At 39.7% G+C, this 20,216-nt stretch overlaps 2 protein-coding genes across 6 annotated transcripts; one reads left to right on the top strand and one right to left on the bottom strand.

Annotated features, from left to right (window-relative positions):
- The first annotated feature begins 1,645 nt into the window (after nt 1–1,645).
- tespa1 (thymocyte expressed, positive selection associated 1) lies at nt 1,646–12,817 on the top strand. 2 transcript variants are annotated; one of them, XM_038696042.1, is made up of 13 exons: nt 1,646–1,721; nt 2,816–3,128; nt 3,871–4,055; nt 4,426–4,468; nt 6,398–6,438; nt 7,144–7,188; nt 7,805–7,844; nt 8,340–8,390; nt 8,576–8,671; nt 8,972–9,180; nt 9,305–10,491; nt 11,368–11,455; nt 12,040–12,817. In XM_038696042.1, the coding sequence occupies exons 3-13, from the start codon at nt 3,911–3,913 to the stop codon at nt 12,129–12,131; spliced, it is 2,037 nt and encodes a 678-aa protein (XP_038551970.1). In that variant the 5' UTR covers nt 1,646–1,721; nt 2,816–3,128; nt 3,871–3,910; the 3' UTR covers nt 12,132–12,817. The 2 variants fall into 2 exon arrangements, with proteins under 2 accessions (XP_038551970.1, XP_038551971.1); XM_038696043.1 differs by lacking the exon at nt 1,646–1,721 and having other exon boundaries at nt 2,321–3,128.
- Nucleotides 12,486–19,975, bottom strand: tarbp2 (TAR (HIV) RNA binding protein 2). 4 transcript variants are annotated; one of them, XM_038696063.1, is made up of 7 exons: nt 19,894–19,975; nt 16,822–17,136; nt 16,532–16,601; nt 16,260–16,377; nt 15,683–15,828; nt 15,139–15,334; nt 12,486–14,267 (listed from the first exon to the last, which is right to left on the bottom strand). In XM_038696063.1, the coding sequence occupies exons 2-7, from the start codon at nt 17,124–17,126 to the stop codon at nt 14,110–14,112; spliced, it is 993 nt and encodes a 330-aa protein (XP_038551991.1). In that variant the 5' UTR covers nt 17,127–17,136; nt 19,894–19,975; the 3' UTR covers nt 12,486–14,109. The 4 variants fall into 4 exon arrangements, with proteins under 4 accessions (XP_038551991.1, XP_038551987.1, XP_038551990.1 ...); XM_038696059.1 differs by lacking the exon at nt 19,894–19,975 and adding an exon at nt 19,030–19,269; XM_038696062.1 differs by lacking the exon at nt 19,894–19,975 and adding an exon at nt 19,030–19,268 and having other exon boundaries at nt 15,683–15,810.
- Between the last annotated feature and the right edge of the window lie 241 nt (nt 19,976–20,216).

The raw sequence follows: 20,216 nt of genomic DNA, 5'->3' as shown, positions 1-20,216 counted from the left end.
GCAGTTTAATTTCAAACGTTGACATTATAGTTTCACAAAATAGTCTTAACTCAAGGCCCACTTACTAGATTTTTTATCATCCTCATCAAAGGACGGAGTTTACATTAAGAAGGTAATTATTTCATTATTTTTTTAATGCAATACCACATTTCTAAACGTTAACGTTAATTTATCATTCAAATTTATGTTTTACTGACGTTTAGGTTTAACACTGTCGCAAAATCCGCCATAGCACACCCCATGCCCGAACCGTATTAACTACAATCAGTAGGTCTTCTGGTACGATAAGACCTTTTATATATAGTCTATGGATAACACAGGACGCGGTGTTTGAAATTAAACTTAATTTTAATGTCACCTGGTACCTGGTGATAATCATATCGCACTACCCCAGTAGCTAAAAGAAGCGCACCCCTCTGGGAGCTACTTGCGAAGGATTGCAGCTTTCCTCCAATGGGAAAGGTCGTTTCTGCCATCAAGAATTAACTAACCAATGCAATTAAGCCAAAGGCGGCGAATTGGGCGGGACCAAGCAAGATAGGTTGCACAGCTGAGTATGATTGACGTTGGGTTATCCGTTTTCCGCTTAAAAGGTGCCATGAGCAAATGTGTTTACATTAAAAAATACACATTTCCCCTTACTCCATCCCTGATATTTTCTTATGATTCAATAGAGTGACGATGCCGTAGCCCATCTCTTGCTTTGAACACGGACGTGGTGAAGGAGGAAGGCGGACTGGGCATTTAAGTCTTGCCTCCGTGGCCACTGGCCACTCCCTGGTGGCGCCCTGTGGGTTGGAAAACAGCAAGGAGGCGGGAGGAGTCGGTCAGGGTGGAGGAGAAGAGACCTCATCACATTCAAACACTGGCTGTAACTGAGCTGGGAGGAGAAAATGGCTCGCTTGTGGGAGGGCTTGTATTATTGGGATGTGCGAGGGGGCTGTCAGTGAAGCAGCACATGTGCCCATGTAAACAGGACAGAGGGTGGAGTCCTTCCTCAGGCCAAGCCTGCATCCACCCAACTCTGTCAGAAATCAAATACCTTGATGTTGCTTCAGTAGTCACAGATGTGACTATTTTACCTATATATTTCCAGCCCGCCTCTACACAAACGCACCCCCAATCAGGTCAAACCATACACTGTGTAAAATAACTAATTACACTAGTTATTATTAGTGTATTATTTCAGTTTACAGCATCTGGCTGCCAGTGCACCATGCATTGACTTTATTTATCAGTAGAAGTATTTAGATCCTTTACTTAAGTAGCCAAAGTAGCAATATCACAATGTAAATATCCCATAATGAACTAAATAATGTTTTAAAGTAGCAAAAGTATAGCTTCATCATGCAGCAGAATGCCCACTGTGTTATTATAGCCTATATTATATTATTGCATTAATTATAACTGATGCATTAATATATAGCCTAATCAGCATATTACTCTTGTAGTTTGTCAACATGGAGGTAATTTCAACTACTTTTCACATTGTTGTGTAGTTTAATCTATAACAAACATATTTTATAAGTTTACAACAGTTTCTATGTAGGCCTACGATATGCCTTTTTCACAGCAGATACTTTCATTAGGAAAAACACAGGTCTTACTAATAACATTAATGATGGCTCTGTTCTAGTCAAGTGTCCCAGTAAGCCCTGACAGTGATCCAGCATGCACAATACCAGGAAGTGAAAGGAATTCAGCCCTATATCTTCAGCAAAGTAAGGAGTAACCTCAACTATCAAATGCATCTGTGGAGCATAAAGTCTAATGGTAAAGTAGAGTGCCAAGTAAAAAAATCAAGTAAAGTAGCTACAAGTGCTTTACAATTGTACTTAAGTACAGTACTTGAATCAGAATCAGCTTTACTGGCCAAATATGTGTTTACATACAAGGAATGTGACTCCGGTTTTAAGTTGCTCTCAATGTTATGCACAGAACAATTTACAGGAAGACAGAAATAGACATACAGCTTAAAACAAGGACAAAAAAGCTGAACAAAGAGGCATAAAAATAAACAGAGAATTATTATGTACAAGTAGTTGAAAAATATTTGGATATAGAAATATATATTAAAAAGCAACAATGACCAGACATATAGGCTGTTTTGTAGCTTGTAAACAAACATAGTGCAAGGAATACATATTGAATGGGTTAAAAATAAATAAAGTTTGCTTTATATGCATGAAGTGGTTGTGTAAATGCGCTTAGATACTCCCGACCACTTCCCTTTAGTTCCTTTCTGTTTCTCCACTACTTTCCTTGGGCATGAAAAATTCACAAGTCAGTCTACCATCTATCTTTCTAAAAGCTTTCATCTAAAATCATACGATGAACTAAAGGGACCGTGTGGTGAAGGAGGACAAACAGCAGCCACACCTTGGCAACTGAAAAATTGTCTGATAGTTTATAACTAATCTATAAAGCATTAGTAGGCTAAATATTCATTAATTAGTCACTTATTATGTTCCCTTTATAACGTGCGACTTAGTGAAAATGGTGCAGAGAAGTTCTCGTAAAACATTATTAGTCAATTTATTGTCAGTTAGCATTTCATGGTAAGAGATTATTTCCACACACACAGGCCCCAAAATAAAAAGCTATAAAGTCGTTTAAAATATCAACACGGATGGATAATAAAGTCATCATTTAACAAAGATAAAAGCTATTTGTGTCATTTAGGAGTTGCGCTGCAGTTTATAGGCCTTAGTTTGCTTATCTTACGAATGACGTTGTTTTTATGGTTTTAATCATTTCTGTTGCATAATTAACCTTTACCTGCCATTTCCAAAAAAGCCTGCTCGTGTCTCTGCAGGATGTGTCGCAGCTGCGGCCCACGCTGATAAAACGGTTGTATTTCACATGAGATGCAAAGTCACTTCCTACAGGCTGCTCAAAACCCTATCATCTGTGATGATGCGCGCAACCACGAACCATGTAGGCTAGCTGCCATGGCTGAGAAGCAGTTACCAGAAACTCGAAGCCTAATCGCGAATTAATCAGTGAAAGCAAGAGCAAGCTGGATGCAGTTTGAGAGTTTGCAGATAAGTTTCAGCCACCTCAGCCTGCGACAACAGGAAGCGTGAGAAAGAGCGCCGGCGACAGAACTGAAACCTGCGTCCATGAAGGTAAAAGCTGCTTTTCTTTTGTCAAGTTTATTCCTATTTTGCTTTGAATGGGAGATTTTAAAACTCTTAGGAGGCCTTCTTTATTCAGCTAAAACTTAACAATGAACACACCTTTTTGCTGTTTATGGAGAAAAGTTTATTTTATAATTTATGTTTTCTGTTCATCAAAATTGTACTTCTGGCTGCATGGTTGGGCTCGTACATTAGATAACTAGGACTTTGACATATATGCTATTCATCCTTTGCAGGTTTTCATTTCAATTGGTTTTTGGATGGATTCTATTTGTCACTCTGTGTTTGTATCTGTGTGTATGTGTATATGTCTGCCCTCCTTTAGCCTATACCTACATCCTTACATAGTTTTCAATAACTAGCCTACTATATTCTTTTATTTTTTCACTCTCTTGTATGCACTTTATTTGAAGTAGGCCACAATTGTTCAGCAATGTTTAAGACGGACGAATATCCATTGAAAAGCAGTAATGGAGTGATTCTTCTTTCATAGAAGTGGGGGCTGCTGCATGTTTAAAGAATGTAATTCATCTGTCAGAGTTTTAGTGTCACACCTCAGTCTACTGTTTCAAAGGCTCATCCAACCCGCCGATAAATTCCAGTAATGAGGAAGCATCCTGTTGATAATCTAAAAAGCGCAACGTCAGTGTAAAATGTTGTCAGTCTCTGTATTTTAAACCAATCATTACTGAAATATTATCTATATTTCATCATCCTTCTGCCCCTGTAGCTTCAACCCCATGTTCCCTGGCTGTCTGTGAAGTGAGGCGATGGAGAGCCCGTCGTCCACAGTCAGGCGGCGAGCGTGGATCAACAGCCGCCGGCAGTGGCTCACTCTGGAGGAGCTGGACCCAGATGGACCGCCATGCAACCTCCCCTCTGCCTCTATAGCAGACGACGATGTATTTTCAGACGGTGAGTCCAAAGATGGGAGAGTGTGAGAGATCCCACCACATAGGCACATATCTGTCCAGTATTTAGAGTTTATGCTTGAGGATGCTTGTGATCAAGTGAAGATTTTAGGGGAAGTAGTGGGAGATGTTGTGCCCCGTTTATCATCATTGTAACGTCTGCCATTACTTATAAATTATACAAAAGGAACATCCATCCAACATCCAGCTGAAAAGTGATGAAAATGTCTTGAGTGAATCATGATTTTTCACAACAGAATGTGTCCATCGTCTTATGTTTATTGATAAAGAGAACTCTTAAATAGAGTAAAAGAACAACATGAGTTGTTTTATTTAATGAGGATTACTCATAAAGTTAAGTGTGATTTCCACAGGATGCTTCACAGGAAAGATTGAGAACTGGCTCCAGGGTTGCGGGTGAGTCAGCTTGCTTTACTACTTTTTTTAAGATGATATTTCTTCGAGCATTGACTCTTAATAGGCTCTGAAGGACAATGTGTCACTGGAAAAAAAGTTCAACAAACAGTGAGCAGAAAGTGGAAACTCTCTGATGTCAGGTGTTCCAGGAAGACGGTGTGACATGGTAGCCACAGTTTGCGCCACAATAGCCTAAATCGTTGCTTCTTTTTTTTACAGTTCTATTGGAGTGGAAAAAAGCTTATTTTAGACCTTAAAAACCGTAATGTTAGAGTCCTCAGGAGATGCGCAAGTGTTGATTGACACAACAGGTGGCTGTCTAGACCAATGACATACATGCAGACAGCTTCATAAGGCGATGTTGATTATAGTCAGGATGTAGATGCAAACATTTCAACATGTCTTCCACTGCTGAAGCTGTTTCTCCAAAATAGCACACTAGAGCCAGTGTTTCCCCTTTATACATTCAAATCATGACCGCCGCTAATAAAATTTCCCACGATAATTAAACTATGTGCTACAAATGTTTTCACTCGCACACTGTGGGAGCACGGCAACACAATGCTTGGCTAGCTTTCGCTGCAGAAAGTGACGGTGAACGCGAGCGGAGGAAAATATTCTGGCAGTAAATGTACGGTGTTGGTTAAAGTGTGTCGGCTTCTTAAGACCAAGAAAAGTCTGTTCTTTCCTCACCTGCTGAAAAAGTGAAGCCTGTTAGCGCTAAGTTAGCATCCCCCTCCCCTTTACTGAGCTGAGCAGCAAAGCTTCAACAGCAGGTTGCGTGTTTTGGCTGCTATGTAACTTCACATTAGCTCAATAGAAAGTAACTGGTAGCTGTATTTTATTACTGCCTACTTGTCTGGAGCTGAGGCTAGTAAAGCAAATTAGTGATGCAAACTAGTCCTTTTAAGCTAATGAGGAGACGTTTCTTTTTGGATTTTAATGTGCAAAAGGCAAACATGAACAACCGTATCTGTAACGATTCTCAGGTCATATTAACAGGGTTTTAAGGGGTGATGTTTAAAACATGCTGTGCAATAAATATTAAATCACTGTGGAGAGCATCATAACCAACCAAATAACTTCCCCCAAATCTAAAGTTTGTAGTTCCTCCCCAGTAGACTGATCTTTTGCTGTTGGTTATTTACCTGCTCTAGCTTTTCCAACTCTTTGTTCAGACATATGGTGAAAATAATGGCCCAATGTGATGTGAAATTACATATTTGTCATTGGAAAATGTAAAATTTTCTTGGGGGAGGACCCCTAAAACCCCCCACCACCCTGACTATGTCCACCAACACCAAAACATTCAGCTAAAGCTCACATTAAACTCGGAAAACACTGAAGTTTTAAACTATTCTGATCCTAGGGGAAACACTGAGAGCCCTTTGAACTTTTCAAGATTTCCTTGTGGTTTAGAGTAAAATAATTATAGAACTAGAAGGAAATAACAGTTCCTCTTATGAAACTGATTGGAGGAAGGAGGTCAGCACACACAGACATTATTTAATGTCTCCTATTACAGTAATTGAAATGGAAGCTGCCCTGCTGGTTGTCAGTGAGGTTCCACACACAGTGTGTCAGCATCTGGCTCCTAATGCTGAGAAAGTTAAAGGAGTGGCGTGATGTTTTATGCATTCTGAGAACTCAAAATGAAAATGACCAGATCCGTTTGGAGGTGTTGATCTTTATACTGCTTAGCATGCAGCCATTTCTGTAAGAGGAAGTTGACAGGCTTCAGCAGCATGTTGACAGCTGATTAGGGAGTAGCTCTAAGCATATACTGTAGCTAGATTGCTATCATGCTCCAAATGAGTCTATCTATGCAAACGCAATCACTTATTTGATAGGAGAAGCATGCAAATGACACTGACCGGGTATAGATGTGCGAGTGTATTTATGCATTAAATATTTGGATTTGTCTTACAGGTTGCAGGCCCGCTCAGAAAATGGCGCTCAGCTGAGTTTTGGTGAGTATGAACTGAAATAAAGCCATTGTCATGAATAACAATGAACGACTTACTGTGAGTATTTATTTACTGTTGCATGTCATAAATGCAAAAAACATTTTCCTTTTGTCTCAAACCCTGTCCATAAACACCAGCAGTGGTGGAGGAAGTAACCAGATCCTTTACTCAAGTAAAAGTAGCACTGAAAATGTAACTTGAGTAAAAAGATGTAAGTATTATCAGTAAAGTGCATTCAAAGTATCAAAAGTAAAAATACTCTGAATTCAGAATAAATGGCTCTTCTGAGTGTTAAACTATTGTACATTATATTATCAGATTATTAATAGCATTTTACTGTTGTCACTGGTGAAGATGGGGATAATTTTAATATTTTATTTTCGTGCTCAGTTGAGTAGTTTAACCTACAACAGTGCATCATATTTGATAGAATCGTTTTATATGTAAAATCTTGATCTGTAAAGTAACTAGTAAATAAAGCTGTCATGTAAATATAGTGGAGTAAAAAATACGATAGTTCCTTTTGAATTGTGGTGGGGTAGAAGTATAACGTGAAATGGAAATATAAGTACCTCAAATCTATACCAAAATACAGTACTTGAGTAAGTATACTTACTTTCCACCACTGCACACCAATAGCACATAGACTTGTGATTAACATATAATGAACCTATGTAATGACTTAAATGACTGTGGGTCTTTCTTCAGAGTCTGTGCTCAACTTTGACGACGAGCTGAGTCTTGGTGCTGATGGTAAGCGCGCACACACACACACACACACACACACAGGAAAATGAGGCTTGCATCATGAATGTTAACAAACATTACATTTGTGTGTGCATATATACTGTAATATCTCAGAGATTTTGAGAATGGGAAGTGTATGTTAATGTTAATTATTCATAGAAGATTTCTGTTTTTTATGTGAAATGTATTTACACACTTACAATATTTATATCAGAAATGAAGATCAAAAAATTCTTTGTATGATTTAAGTGGTCGGACTAAGATGTTTGTTTGTAACAGCTCGGTAAAGAATTTCATAATACCTTTAATTTCATCGCTTAGTGCCTTTTAGTTTACGATATGACTTCTGATAAAGAAATCCATAACATTACACCCTCTGTATCAGTTTACCATTTCGTCCTTGAATGACATCCTGATTCAGTACGCGTTTTTCATTACTCCAGCAGCTGTATGACAGTGTCTGTGAGCATGGTAAGGCAGAAACTGAAAATGATGTTAATCCAAATTTTACTAGGGTTACACATTCAGACAGACACACATACTCGTATTTGCACAGGTTTGCAAATAAACTGTGAAACCGACATTCAGATGCATATCAACATATTCTTCCTTTTTGTTTTAGCTTCTGCGTTAAATGGTGGACAAATTACATCTAAAGCCGGGTGAGTAGCAACTGTGGTCTTATATAAGAAAAGAAGATCATTGTGCTATTGAATTAGTGAATAATGGTCAATATTAATCCACATTGCTGTATTCACCATACTGACAGGAGTGATTCTGTATTTCCCCTTTTCCACACAAGAACACAATTCATTTAGGAGCAAGAAGAACTCTCTTATTTTTCTTACATTACAGTCACTTCTAGAGGCATATGAACTACACTTCCAGTCCAAAATGCATGTTCAATTCACACCTAATGCCAGCTGAGTCTGGTGGTTACAACCCTTTACGCGGAAGGCTGTTTCTATTAAAATGATTCAGAGGTGTAAATGAGATACCACTCCTTTATCACTTGATTATAGATTCAAGTACGACCCATTATATGGGCACTTTTTAAGTTCTGACTTTCTGAATTTACTAAATCAATACTAAAGACACTCAAAAGAATGCACTGTTGTTCTGTTTCTTCTTTTCCTTACTGTGTGGTGACCGTGAAGCCTCTCACGGCATCTATCCTTCAGACAATGTCAGAGCAGACCCATCAGCAGGTCAGTATAGCCATCCTTCTACTTGTGTAAATGTAAATCACTGTGGCTTTGTATTTGCTCGTCAGCTGAATAGTCTTTGATTAAATTTTGAAGCGTAACCAGGTTTGCCATTATTAAGATTCATGCTTAAAATTACTGTGTGTTTCTTCCATAGCATTATAGCTTTTCACATGTCTTGTCTATAGTACCCCTCGTCAGGCTCTATGCCTGCCGTCACTGAACTTGGGTCACAGCATGGCCTCTAGCTGTCTCTCTTCCTCCACCTGTAAAACTACATCAAGGTGAGCCTTCAGCACTTTCTAAGGTTTGTTACTCTGTAGGTCTGAAGACTGATAACCAGGCTCTTTGCATTTGAATAACCTGTGTGACAAGTTTCAGCTGTCCAAATTCTTATTTTCTGTTATTATATTCATCACTTTTTCTCTTTATTGTTTTCATTTGTATTTATTGGTCCCTTGTTTCATAATCATGTAAAGCACTTTCTCTTAATTAAATCACAAATTTGCCTCCAAGGGCTTCACAAAATCCCTTTTAACAGAAAAAATAAATGGTATCTCTTTTTTCTCTTACATGCACGTCAGTATATCGGAGATCCTGCAGCTGTGTTCGGAGGATGCAGAGGAGACGCTGTACGAGCTGGGTTTCGGCTGCGATGAGCCACAGGTCACTGTACGCATCCCTCCTCGTTTCTTCACCTTCCCCTCTCAGGCTCAGGGCATCAACTTCCGCCTCTTCCTGGATTCGCAGCTACGGCGGATACGAGAGGAAGACCCCAGCCTCTCTCTTGCTAGTAATACAATGGAGTTATTAAATCACTCTGTTGTTATCTTTTTATGTGAATTGTATAATATAGTTTGATGTGAGAAATGGGATCCATATACATTTTTCTTATTTACAATTTATTCTTTCCGCAGGTCGTTTCAGACAAGTGCAAGTGCTAACAGCAATGGCCAACGCTTTCTACTCCCTCTACTCTCACGTGTCCCGCACTCCTCTGCAGAAACTAGCTACACCAGAGTTCACTTTCTCCTCGCCTGTGGAGAGGATTGAACGCTTCAGGAGCAGCGTCCGCAGCGAGCCACGTTCTCCGGTGGAGAGGCTGAAGGACACCGTCTCCAAGATGTGTCTCTACACAGGCTCTCCCCGCGGGTCAGAGTCCACCTCTCCGCAGCCCTCACCCAGGAAAAGGTCCAGCCTCCCCGATGTTGTGGATATAGTTTTGGACCAAGTCAAGACCGGGGCTAGCAAGAAACTGGATTTGGGGGAATGTAATAGGAGTAATTCAGCTGTGGATGTTCGGCTGGTCACGGATGATGATAGATTCTGTAACAGCAGGAAAGAGGAGAAGACACAGGAGACCGTGGCTGACGCCGACACCCCTCAAGATGGAAGTGAAATCTGTCATAACGAGATGCAGGGCAGTAAACTAACAGATAATGCTGATGCTGATGAAAACAGTGATGAGGCAGCAGACCTTGACAGCAGGACTCACAGTGTAAGAACATCTATAGCGTCATCATTATCAGGAGAAACTGTGATAGAAACAGATTATCGGTTTCTTTCACGTCAGCCAGACCTGGACTCGTGTTCAACTCAAAGTGACACAGAGACTGCTGATCTGAAACCAGTTGCCAAGGTTACATATGATCTAATCTGCCCACAGATAATCGAGAGTGTACATCAGGTGCCTTTCTGCTGTCAACACACATGTAATCCAAAAACAAGCACTTTACCACCTATGTCCTCTGAGACTGAAAGCATAGATAGCCCCTGTCCTGTATCACATGAACCCCATATACAAACTGATGTCTCTGAGCCTGACGAGGACTCACACACAGTTGATGATGCCTCTTCAGGGAAAGGCAGGCAGCTGGATGCATTCAGATCACTTCCTGTCCTGGCCACCCAGTGCTGCATCACTGTGAGTGGCTGGGATGGTGACGATGTCTCTTCCTCTTCCTTGAATGCACCCGGTTCCAGTCATACACCAACTTTCCCACCTGCCCAGTCATGTAAGGAGTACCTGAAACCACTGGCACATCAGGGCCCGGGGAATGTCTCCAATAACCTACAACAGGTTAACTCCTTTGAGCTTGAGGAGGTACGCTAGTTATAGTAGTACCGCACACATGCAGAATGTATTTAATGTAGGGCTGAATGATGGTGGAAAAAATAACATTGATATATATATTTGTTTCTTTACAATATAAATAGTAATGTTAACAAAAAATTCTCCAAAGAATGTATGTGTAGTATTTATCTTGTGTAGCTGCAATTCAGCAGAAAACTGGAGATTTAATGTTATTATTGTCCAGTTTAAACCATTATTCTAGCTTTGCAAGCATCAAAAATGTGCTCTTTCCTCAGTGGATCGTGTGTGGTTCTGGCTGTGTAATCATAATTCATGGCTCTTTGATGTGTTGTTATGGGTAATGGTCAAATCAATGAATTGTTAGTAAATAGCCCCAAGCCCAAAGTATTTGCTTTCAGACAATTTCTACCTTTTCTTGATGCATTTTTAAGTGAGATGATTTTAAAATTGCCTGTTTTGTATGCTAAACTCTCAGAATGCTTTTGATCAGTTTGATTGGTCAGTTGTCACACGGGCAAAGCATACTAGCAAAGACAATGAACACATTGTGATTGGATCAGACTAAATGACCTTATGTTATTCATCAGATGTATTAGACTGTTTGTCTTTAAGATTAGAAATGAAACATGAACAACTGATACCACTGACTCACTGACAATCAGTAAATGGGTTTAAATATTGTAGTTTAGATTATTCCATAGCGTCCCATGTGACTGTGCACAAGCGTACATACAGGGTGATGTTGATGGTGTAACAGCACATTGTTTAGCCCTAACTGTGATAACCTTTCATAACCTACATATTGTTTCCTAATTATACTAGAGTCAAAACAGATATATAGAAGAACAGAATATAACATATACATCATACCTTTTCTCTCCATAGGTGCATAGTGCAGGAGAGGAAGATTTTGGACATTTAGAAACATCGAGAAGAACAACCTCTCCGCTGTCCAAAAAACGTCAATATAAAGGTATAGTACAATTATATTTTATTTGTGTGACATGTTTTGTGTGACTAGGGGTCAAAGGCAGTAGTTACAACTGTCACTTTGCTACATTGCAGTAATCATTTCAAAATGGCTGTTTCTAATACACTGAATGGCAGTTTGTGTGGTCACCAAATTGCTGACGCCATTCACAACAAAAACAGCATCCACTCAGTTCAAATGGTGATAAATGTGTGAAGGAAAGGGTGTTGTCTGTCAACGCTGTAACAGTGTGCTATGACCAGAGTGCCTTCACTTCAAGTTTACACAGGGATGTTTGTAGAAATGTACAAACAAATTTGTGTGTGTACAAAATGTCATGCTAAACTTGAATATTTTACTTTGGGCTCACTGTAGTTATTGTATTGAGGTCTGATGTGTGAATAATTGAATAGTTTAAACAAATTTATGTGGAAAAAGAATGTACTATGTGTGAGCAGATGTGTATACAGGTCATTGTGCAGGTGTAGGCTGTCACTAGGAACACTGTGTCTCTATTCAGGTCAGACTGCAGCTGCATTTGTGCAGTGGCATAGTTGCTGCCTGACAGCGTTTGTGTCCTTGTGCAGGTGAAGTGATACGGGGCGACAGCGTGCAGTCAGACAGCAGTGGCTACGCAGATGAAGAAGTCAGCCCCTCATCAAGCACACATGGCAGATGACAGAAAACCCAGAAATTCATGTCTTCTCGCTTGTGGGCTTTATTTCTGCGCAGAAGATTTGAGCTTCTACAACTAAGGATTTGGATAGTGCTTCCCAGCAAGGGCATCCATTCAAACAGGCCCAGAAGATTAAGATATCATTGTACCGTCAGAGACTTGGTCACATGCGAAACTTTTAGAGGTCCTACACTGAAGAAGTTTTTCCACAGTGCTAATAGTGAAAACTGAATGAATATTGTAAATAAGTAAACATAAAACTGTTCTGATGAATACTGTGTGTATCATATTTTATTAGAATGGTAATTCTATCAGGAATCAGAGCATGTTCAAGTTATTACAACAAGGAGCTGGCAGTAAAATTTACAAAAAAGGTTTTTATTGGAAACAGAGTCAATTTGACATAGAGCTCATACTTTTTAATTAATAATTACTTTCTACTACCACAAGAAAGAAGTCTATCTCAAATGTATTGATGTCAGCATTGACCTCAATGGTGTCAGCACTTAAAATTCACTAAAAACCAGCCATTAGTTCCTTATTTCAGTCATCAGAATAACAATATACAGATCTGCCTTTTCTCAGAATGAGGTTACAGAAAATACTCTGTACTGTGTACCAGTGGGAGTACAGAAACATGGTCAGCCTGCATTGCGCAAAGGACATAATAAATTTTTAAGTAGTGCAAACTGTGTACTGTTTTCAATGCTCATGTCAGATGAATGCAAGACAGTATATGAACCAATTTACAAACACAGTAAGGTAGGTAAGCAATGAATCCTTACACTAAGACAAAACAGGTAGTTTGAGAAACCTGGAAAATCACCTTCATCTATTTTCTAATATCATTAAAGGACTCGCACTGACAGAAAAAGAAATCTCACAGGGGTTTAAATTATAAATGAAACAGTACTGGTCATAATGAGCACAAAAAACATTCTTAAGGGATATCATTTAAACTCCACATAAGAATTTATGGTAGCTTTGTTTGTCTGGTCTACAATGGTTTTAGTGTGTTTAATGATTGAACGACAACAATGCTCCATCAGAAGACTCGCAGTACTTCCTATTTCACCCAAATCAGAAAAGCATCTTGCAGATGGATTAATAGAGCTCCTCGTGCAACTACTGTGTGCTAGAAGTCGAGTTATAGGACTAAATGGCACATTTTAAAGCAGCATCTGGTTCTTATCACAGTTCCTACTTTTGGAACGCTAAAGAGTAACATGATTAGAAAGGGTTCATTTGCAACATTTTTAAACCTTATTTGATTTCACAATGTAGCAAAGATAACATGGTAATTTTCAACTGACTGCACTCTTTAAGGCCCAACATTAAAAACATCACAGAGACAAACTGTTTGAGTTTTTAGGGTTCAAATTAAACAACAAAAGCTACATTTTCAGTAAGAGCTCATCTGAAAACAAGGCAGTCACAATTATTCTCTGATACTGATTCAGCAGAGTCCTTTTCTCTCCATGTTTCGTCACATGGCTTGAGATCCATGTGAACGGGAATTAAACGATGCATCAATAATTGGTGATTCCGTTGCCCAATTTCTACAAACCCCTTTGACCGTTTGCGTCAGAATTTGTCTGCAGGATTTTGGGAACTCACTGCAAGAGCACCTTTTATGATTTCAGATAAAGACTTTTTAAACTTGATCTTTTTAAGGAAATAAAGAGCTGCTCATGGAGACTGAGCAAACAAAAGCATTTTAAAATAATTTGACAAATACACAAAATGTCTAGGAGAGGGGGTTCATGAGTTTTTGGGAAGCTAAATCTTCATTGGCAATAATAAGAAATCCATGTGACCAAAAAAGGGCTCCAGGGGTTCACCCAGGGACAGAAAAAGTCTCTATTTCCAAATTTGAGGTAATTCATGTTATTTGAACTCATCACAAAAGTGCATCCTTTGTCCAAAGTGGAAATTCATCCTGGCACTGTGCAGCTGCGAGTTTGAGTCTGTGAGGATGACGTCACTTCCCTCCAGCCATGATTTTGAGGTACTGCAGTGCATTGTGGGCTGCATTGGCTCGAGCGGCGTCTATGCTCGGGGCGAAGCCGTGGCACACTGTGATTGGCTGTGTGGACAGCTCCACCAGACACTGGCACAGGCCGCTCAGACTACGCTCCTCTGAAACAAGAAAAGACAAGAATATTTCACTGACAGATATCAACTCATAAATCTGATGAGGGGATTTGACAATTTTCCATACTCACTCTCTGTGCCAGTGCCTACATTTATATGCATAAAGTAACCCAGATTCCAGCTATATGTTTAATGTTTGAACATTTAATACTTTGGCTGTCACAACTGATTATTTTCATATAAATTAATACAAGTGTGATCATTTGATCAGACATATTCTTTGTAGAAGGTAAAACAATGAGAGTTACTCATCACAAGTTTTAATTTTAGAAAACTGAGATGAGAAAAAGCCACTGTATAAATCTAACCATCAAATATTTTGCATTACTACTTGATAGAATTACAATTTATTAATATGTATTTATTAGATAAATGATATGAACTTAAAATCAAATTTACTGGGTGCTGGCTCCTCAACAAAATCCAGCACAAATAAATATCAGTAACTCAACCAGTAAATCCAGCACAATATGCCACACGTAAACCTGTCGCCTTAAAATTCTGGTCCATCTGTGCAGCTGCGGGCTACTTCCTCCATCTATAATGATAGTAATAGTAACCACACAGCAATCCATTTGTTTTGTGGTACGCTGCCATCAAAATGTACCCACAATGCTGGAACAATCTCAGTTGGTGCAGATGGTGTAAACCAGATGAGAAAAATCTGCACCCTAATGAAGTTTATCATATGTAAAGTGTAAGCTCAACTCATTTATTATATCTACATGCTCATATAAAATGCAGCTCTTCATGCATGTGGCCTGTGATGTCCATTGACTCCACATTTCTTCTTAACCTTTCAATGTTAAACTCTCCTCCGCGGACGTGAATGTAATTGTAATGTTTGTGAACTCACCTAGATCAAGGTAGCTGACGTCAAAGCGCTGCTCTGCTGACAGGTCGCTCAGCAAAGAGCAGAAGTTGGAGTCAGACGGCATGCCCAGAGGGTGGCTGCGGAGATGGAGGATCTTCTCTCCAGCAGAGTTACGCAGGGAGTCCCACGTGCAGCTGAAGCCTTTGCTTTTGCCCGACTCAGCTCTGCTTCCCATGTGCTGTGTGTGCAGGGGAGATGATGTTCAAAGTAGTTAATAAACACTATTATTATCTGCCAGCAAGATTTATAAGTACGAAAGCAGGTAATTGGGTGTCAGGAGCCAAGCTTATAGTGTCCTGCATAACGTCTGAAGGGCAAACAACTGGAAATGACAGACATTATTAAACATTATGTAACGCAAATACAATATTTGCATGATATTAAGGGAACAAAACTGAGAATGTAGGAAGTACTGCAGTGTTATTTACATGTTATGCAGTGGTGTGCATCCATTTCTGTGATGTGCCAAATGGTATAACTTGCAGGCTCTTCACTGACTGGAGCACAGAGAAAGTGGATTTCTTACCATGGTGAAAGTGTCATCTTCTGTGTCAGCGTCGTTGCTGGTCCTCAGGTCGACTGGGACGTCGTGTATACGCGACAACATCTTGGCTGCTGCATTTCTCTTGGCTAGCTTCTTTGAGGTTCCACTTCCTGGAGAGGAACAGGAGACTGAGTAATAATGAGTAATATTGCACAAGTAATGACCGCTGATATTCATTCAGTAAGACTTTGATAAGCATGAACAGCCAGGTAGCCAGATCCACATCTTGTTAAATGGGACGTTAATATTTCTGAAACTGTTCAATGCTCTTGCAATTCACGTGTTGTGAGTTTAGATCAATGAAGGTCAGGAATTACTCTGCACCCCTGTAAAGGCACAACATATGATGTTCTTGAGCTTCAATGAGCTGTTTTCTAAGCTTTAGTGTTTAAATGTTTAATAATTGACGGCCAACTTCATGGTATTTCTGAGCACAGTGTAAATATGACATGTTAATAAAATGTACATATTATAAAAAATTGATTTGATCTACGCCAGAGACAAAATCTGTAAATACACGCAGTACAATCTCTACAGAATGAAACATTATGCATTTTACCGATTTCGACAAATCTCTCAACTCTGCAGGTCATTGTGAACTCTTTGCGGTGCGCTGGACCAGACTCCTGGGTGACTGTGTACTCTGGCAAACGCCATCCTTTCTGTACCACCAATTCCTGGCAGAGAAGTAAACAAACAAATACTATAAACTATGCAGATACTGTTAATAACACAAAACTGGGACTAACTACACAATGAAAGCATGTATTCGCAGACAGTCAAGCTGTAAAACATAACCTTCATCAACTGTAGTTCTCTTTGTTTATTCACCTGCAGAGCTCCTACAGGGTTACATTCAGACTGCTGAGAACTGCCTGAGGTCTTCATCTCTGACTGGGAGCTGTACAGAAGACGAGATAAGACAAACACATAAGAGAAACTAATGAAACCACACAGACCTCTACCTCACATTTGTTTAATGCTTGGACAAGATATTAGATATATTTAGTACTTGGATGTTTTAATCAGCTAACTTCTGCTGATGCAGACTCTACATGTGGCTGTCTATCATTTTAACTTCAGTGCCGGTGTAAAGAATTTACTAAAAAGCTGAAACTGACCTGTCTCCATCAGCAGACACGTCAACCCCAATAAACCCGTCTACTCCAACACCAACTCCAGCGGGACCTCCGAGGCCTCCCTTGAGCATCTTCAGAGCAGCCTCGGCTGCTTTGTGCTTGGCTGCCTTCTTGCTGGGCCCTTGGCCGGTGCAGCTGATCTCTCCGACGGAGACGCGGAACGTGAAGTTGGGCTGGTGGGCCTGTCCCTCGGCCTTCAGCAGGTCATACACTGGGGTCTTGCCTATCCGCGTTCCATACTCCTGCAGCAGACTGATGGGCGTCTTTCCGGGATTCACAGCCAGCATTTGCTCAATACTAAACAAAAGAAAAACCCAGCGTGAGAAGAAAGTGTTGATTCATTTGCAAAGGGCTTTAGGAAACTGTGTCATTCATACATTTAAAAAAAAAACATTTTGCAGATTTCTGCATGAGAAATGTATTCTCCTCTTTTTGTTTGCTATGACAACATTGTACATGTACATTCTTCTTCTGAACTAAAGCTAGCCAAATTAAAGGGTCACTTAACCCAAATTACAAAAGGTCACCACTGAATTGCAATGCATCTTACCAGACACAATGTCCAGCTTACTTAAAACTATAAAACTCATTGTGAAACATAAACTAAAATTCCCTTTAACTCATTTATATCGTGCCAACAGAAGTAGAAAACACAAAAACGTAAGCGAATCAAATCAAAAACTATCAGCGTGACTGTATACCACAAGGACAGATGTTTGATTAACTCACAGTAATAATTTTTCAAGTGTGATTATTTCATTCATACAAAAAGCTAAAGTATATAAGAACACATGGAAAAACAATCCTGAGAAACCAGAGGATGCAATGTTACAAGTATCAGTCAGACCTACATGGTCGCACCTACACTCGGTTGCCAGTTTATTAAGTACACATACTAAACCTAATGCAGTTTAACACAGAAATCCTGCAATAAGTCTTAAATGCATTAAAGTTGTAAAGTTGTTTTTGGTGAAACTTTTTAAGAGAGGTGTTGGTCATTTTGGAAGCTGCAGTTTATAGTGCTGTTGAACTGTATAGCGTTAACTTTTACACTCAAATTCATCCTCAGCACTGTTCCACTGAATATAACTTATTTCCGTCTACCATTTGTATGATTGCTTTTGTATTACTGTATTTTGTCTGCTACGTAGCAGAAGGTAGTTACAGACTAATTTTCACTTTACAACCTGTTGTAATGTGACAAATAATTCTACCCTGTACCTTGTTATACTGAACAGGGTTTCTATTACAGAATAGAACAGATCTTTATTGTCATTGTTTTAAAAAAACGAAACAAGCTTAGCAGCTCTCAGGGATGGCAATATAAAAAGCAAAATATATAAAATAACAAAGTAACATAATAAAATCAGGATAAAAGTGAGTTATAAAGTAATTTTAATCAGTTTAATTAATCATGGTGAGTTAAATAACATTAGTTGAAGCTAGCTGTACCTAATAAACTATAATCAGAACCTTGTACATTATTTACAGTGTTATAAAATGCCATATCAATAAAGTGTATTCTTATTGCTGAAACTTTCCGCTTACAGGTCTTATAGGTTATTAGCAAGCACATATACCAAATCCACCTACCTCAAGTCATTACTCCTGCACGATATACTTATTTATTCCAGCATCCTTTGCACTATGCTTCATTGCACTGTGTACATATGTACCTATATATCACACCCACCCCCGACATGTACATACTCCTGCATCCTTTGCACTCTGCTCACGGCACTATTTGTTAATGTCTATATTGTTTTTGTTCATAGTGTGTATATTTGTTTTGTCTACACTTAAGTCTGTCTTATTTTATTTTTATTATTGGGATTTTGTATTTTTGTACGAGTAAGCACATCGTGAGCAATGTACAATCCAGAGTCAAATTCCTCGTATGTGTACACATACCTGGCAATAAAGCTGATTCTGAGAAAACAAAACGGTTCATACATGTCTAGATGGAAGTTTATTCAATGACAGTAAAAACAAGTTTGGCAACTGTTTATTTCAGTCACTCATCCGGCACTTTTAAGCTATCTGAATGTGTAGAAACGACATGTCGGGTTAATACCAGCTTGTTTGTTGTGGCAGACGCTCAAAATAATCCATTAACAAGATGCACGAATTATCAGACTGGCTCCACACTAGCCATTGTGCTATGCTAGCTTAGCTTCTGTGCAGCTTCACCTGGAGCACCCAGAGTTTCTCTTCCAGCTGTCCGATGCTGTCTCGTCGTTCATTCCCTATTTCACGCAGACAGAGCCGATCGGTTCCGGATGGTTAATCCCCCCACCAAAACAGACACTTGCTCTCATTTGACGGTATTTTCCCAGACAGACGATACGGCGGCGGCGGGGACGACGACATGTGAAGAGCAGAGGAAGCCCCCCTTTCGCTCCGATGGCTCCGACAGATGCAGCAGCGAAGTCCTTTCGGAGCACAAAGATGACGTAAGACGGATACCCGCGAAACTCGAATTGTCATTGGTCCGAAAGCCGCTTTGGGTTCGCTCGTTTTTCACACCGGAAAACGCCGACGAGATGAGTTTTTTTCGCAACGCGGTTTAGACAGTGTGCGGGGGAAGGAAAGCACAAATATCCAGGTTTTTATCAGCGACCTCGTGGACGATTGTTTCATCACAGCAACAGAAACAGGTGCATAGTCACGAACATTAAACAGACTGGAGACTTTTAATTAGCAATGGTAGAAAAAAATACATCTGCCACAATGTGAAAACACATCCATTTAAAATTGTGCATAAATTACCACTAAATAAAGATACAATCATAGACCGTGGTTACAATGCACGTAGGCTACCTAGCTAACTTAGTAACTTACAGTAAAATTAACTTATTTAAAAGGAAACGGTCTGGTGTTCAACATTACTGACGCTAAGTTGCTGCATTAAAATCAAAGGAAACGTTATCTTTGCAGCTACCTAGCCAGCCAGCTAGCTTAAGTCTTCAAACTGCAGTTGTCTTGACTGCTGATGGAAAAAGTACCAGAAAAAGTAAATACTCAAGTAAAGTTAAGTGCCAGCACCAACTGTACCTGAGCAAATGTTTGCTGTTTCAGCCTCGTTTTGTTCTGCGTGTGAGCAATTATCGAGAGAGCGTTATGCTTGACAACTTTTATTGCATTCTGGCCCTGTGCAACACTTTGCTGTGACTAAACGGAACCAGAAGGGGGCGACAGTCAGTCACTGATCTGCCCCTCTGACAAGCCTCTCTGTCGGGGCTTTGTTGGTGCTCTGGGGCCTCGTGTAGCCTGGCACCTGTCATCTCCACTACAGACCAACACGAAAACACAGGACAAGACACTGGTTGTGTTTTTATTCTTATCTTCTTTTGTGGTAATGGTATTTTTTATGTGTC

This window comes from Micropterus salmoides, unplaced genomic scaffold, assembly GCF_014851395.1.
Source record: "Micropterus salmoides isolate LMB-PRFRI ecotype aquatic unplaced genomic scaffold, ASM1485139v1 Ms_hic_scaffold_4, whole genome shotgun sequence".
NCBI lineage: Eukaryota > Metazoa > Chordata > Actinopteri > Centrarchiformes > Centrarchidae > Micropterus > Micropterus salmoides.
Note: the sequence above shows the minus strand (reverse complement) of the source record. Positions and strands in the feature narration are given on the sequence as shown.